Below are 2701 nucleotides of genomic sequence, written 5' to 3' on the forward strand. Positions count from 1 at the left end.
ATTCTCTAAAATTTTGTTTTATGAGCTTTGAAAGTGATCAATGAATGAAGAAAAATAACTTAATCAAATGCTTATTCAGTAAATTTTTGTCACACAAGTTTTTTTATGTAATAAACTTGATCACAAAATTTATTAAAATAACAATTTATACAAGTTACATCCAGAATCTTGTTGACATTAGTTAAAAAAGACTAACAAATATCATGAGTAATTTTCTTCAGATAAAATAAGCTCCCTTCCGGTTAAAAATGTTCAAATGCAAGTTTCTTGTTTTATTCGGGGTTCAAAAGAATCCAAGGAAAATAATTATAATAATAAATTCATGTCCACAAATAACCTGTAAAAGCAAGTTTCTTGTTTTCTTCGGGGTTCAAAAGAATCCAGGAAGATAAATATAATCATAAACTCATAAACCACAAGTAATCTGAAAATTACAGCAATTTTGTGCAGAATTCATAATCATTCGAATTGACTAATTGTCGCTTTACACCACGAGGAAAATTAGATCGAATTAACTTGTTTAAAAAATAATGATTTTCTTAACTTTTTACAAGAACTGTTTTAACCAATCATTTTCGAAAAAGAAAGCGAAGCAAAATAGTATGCTTTACACATAAGAATCATAAAAAAATATACATCATTAACTTGCAATGCACCCTTGGTCACACATGTGTTCCACATCCATTTGTGCCCCACTAGACAATTGCCAGCCAAAGTTACATTTCGGCCATAACACATTTCAATTTTCAAACCTCCACCTGCCTATATTTTTTCAATTTTATTTAAAATTGCGAATTAAAAAAAAATAATAACCCCTAATCATGATTCACCGGCCACCGGCTGCACCAAAGTTGTTCCATCCCGATCCGACGTCGTACTGCTACTCGCAGCACACAAACACGGCCTCAGCTTATTCCTCCACACATCCCTAAAAACCCCACCATCCCCGTCCCTTCTTCTAACCTCCACCACAACAAGTTCACCCGGTAACCGGTAAACCTCCACCAAAGCAGCGAAATTACCCCCACACCCCTCCAACTCCACCCCACACTCCTTCCTCATCCTCACCACAATCCCCTCCTTCTCCGCCGCCGCCACCAGCGTCTCCACCACCTTCTCCGGCGACTCCTTGAGCAAAAACCTCTCCCTCTCCTCCACCTCACAAGACGAATGATCAAACAACCCAGAAAGATTCAATCCCGTAGAAAACGAAATTATATCAAAAGCATTCAAATCCTTCACACCCTCACCCTCACCCTCACTCTTCCACTCCAAACCCAAATCCCCAAACTTTACCTCCTTATACCCTTTCTTAAACCACGGATCCCTCATGATCTCATCAACGGTTATCCTCGTATCAGGATTCGTATCCAACAACCTCGTCAGAAACCTCCTTAACTCCATCGGAAACCACCTTGGACACCGAAATTCTCCTTTGTAAATCTTCTTATACATTACCATTAGATTCGGATCATTGAAAGGAAGATACCCAGCGACAAGAACAAAGAGGATAATCCCACAAGACCAAACATCGACCTTAGCCCCATCATAACCCTTCTTCGCGAGAATCTCGGGTGCCACGTAAGCAGGGGTCCCACACAGCGTATGAAGCAACCCATCCACCCCTATCTGGTCTTCCTTCACCGCGCTGAGTCCAAAGTCGGAGACTTTAAGGTTGCCCTGCTCATCCAAGAGGAGATTCTCCGGCTTCAGGTCGCGGTGGAAAACGCCGCGCGCGTGGCAGTACCCGACGGCGGAGATTAATTGCTGAAAACATCGTCTCGCGAGATCTTCGCTGAATCGGCCTTTGGCGATTCTCGCGAAGAGCTCGCCGCCTTTCGCGAATTCCAAGATGAAGTAGATCTTTGTTTTTGTCGCCAGCACTTCATGGAGTTTCACGATGTTGGGGTGGTGGAGGCGGCTCATGATGGAAATCTCGCGTTTCACGTTGGAGGTTAAACCTGACGAGTTCAGCTTTTTTTTGCTTATGACTTTAACGGCAACGCTATGGCCAGTCTCGGTGTTGCGCGCGTGGTAAACCTTCGCGAACGCGCCGCATCCTAGGAGCCTTCCGACCTCGTATTTTCCAAACAGGGCGGTGTTGGTGTTGTTCTCCGCCGCCGCGTGTTCGGTTTCTGGCATTGGTTTTTCAGCGGAGACCATGCTCTCACGAGAGAGCACGATCGGTTTGGGAAATTGAGGGTTAATGTGGGTTTGGGCTTTAATTTTGTTATTGGGGGTTGGTGGAAGCGAAGATAGTAACGAAATTTGGATGGATTGGTTTTAAGGAAAGGAGGTTTTGGTTTTTCTTTGCTGGCTTTGTTGCTTCTGTTGGAGGAGTTTCAGGAAACAACGGAGCTGGAGAATGGCGTTAAGGCTTAATAGTTGAACTTGGGCTGAATGAGTTTGGGGTTATGTGGGTAAGCTATTTATTTGTTGACTATTTAATGCGTTTGGATAAATAAATATTAGGAAAATGAAAACAGATACAGGTTGCTGTATCTTACGCGTGATGACTGCGTGTAGGTGGATGCGAGAAGGTGATTACCCTTTTCATTTGTGGCCATACACGTGGTGGATGGTGATCGGGATATGAGATTTGATTATTTCAATTGCAATAGGATATCCCACGCTGCTGCCCTTTTATTCAAAACTTTGCATAAGAGTTTGAGTTTTCTCTTGTACAGTTGTCCTCGTTCAG

At 42.5% G+C, this 2701-nt stretch overlaps 1 protein-coding gene across 1 annotated transcript; it reads right to left on the reverse strand.

Moving 5' to 3' along the window:
• Window positions 1–572: 572 nt before the first annotated feature.
• LOC114397164 (CBL-interacting serine/threonine-protein kinase 11-like) lies at window positions 573–2440 on the reverse strand. Its single transcript, XM_028359277.1, has one exon. The coding sequence runs from the start codon at window positions 2161–2163 to the stop codon at window positions 820–822; it is 1344 nt and encodes a 447-aa protein (XP_028215078.1). The 5' UTR covers window positions 2164–2440; the 3' UTR covers window positions 573–819.
• Between the last annotated feature and the right edge of the window lie 261 nt (window positions 2441–2701).

The sequence above is a fragment of the Glycine soja genome, chromosome 2 (assembly GCF_004193775.1).
Source record: "Glycine soja cultivar W05 chromosome 2, ASM419377v2, whole genome shotgun sequence".
In the NCBI taxonomy this organism is placed as follows: Eukaryota; Viridiplantae; Streptophyta; class Magnoliopsida; order Fabales; family Fabaceae; genus Glycine; species Glycine soja.

Bases quoted from the DNA above. Each gene is read 5' to 3' on its own strand.
- LOC114397164 (XM_028359277.1), bottom strand. From the start codon at position 2,163: ATGGTCTCCGCTGAAAAACCAATGCCAGAAACCGAACACGCGGCGGCG.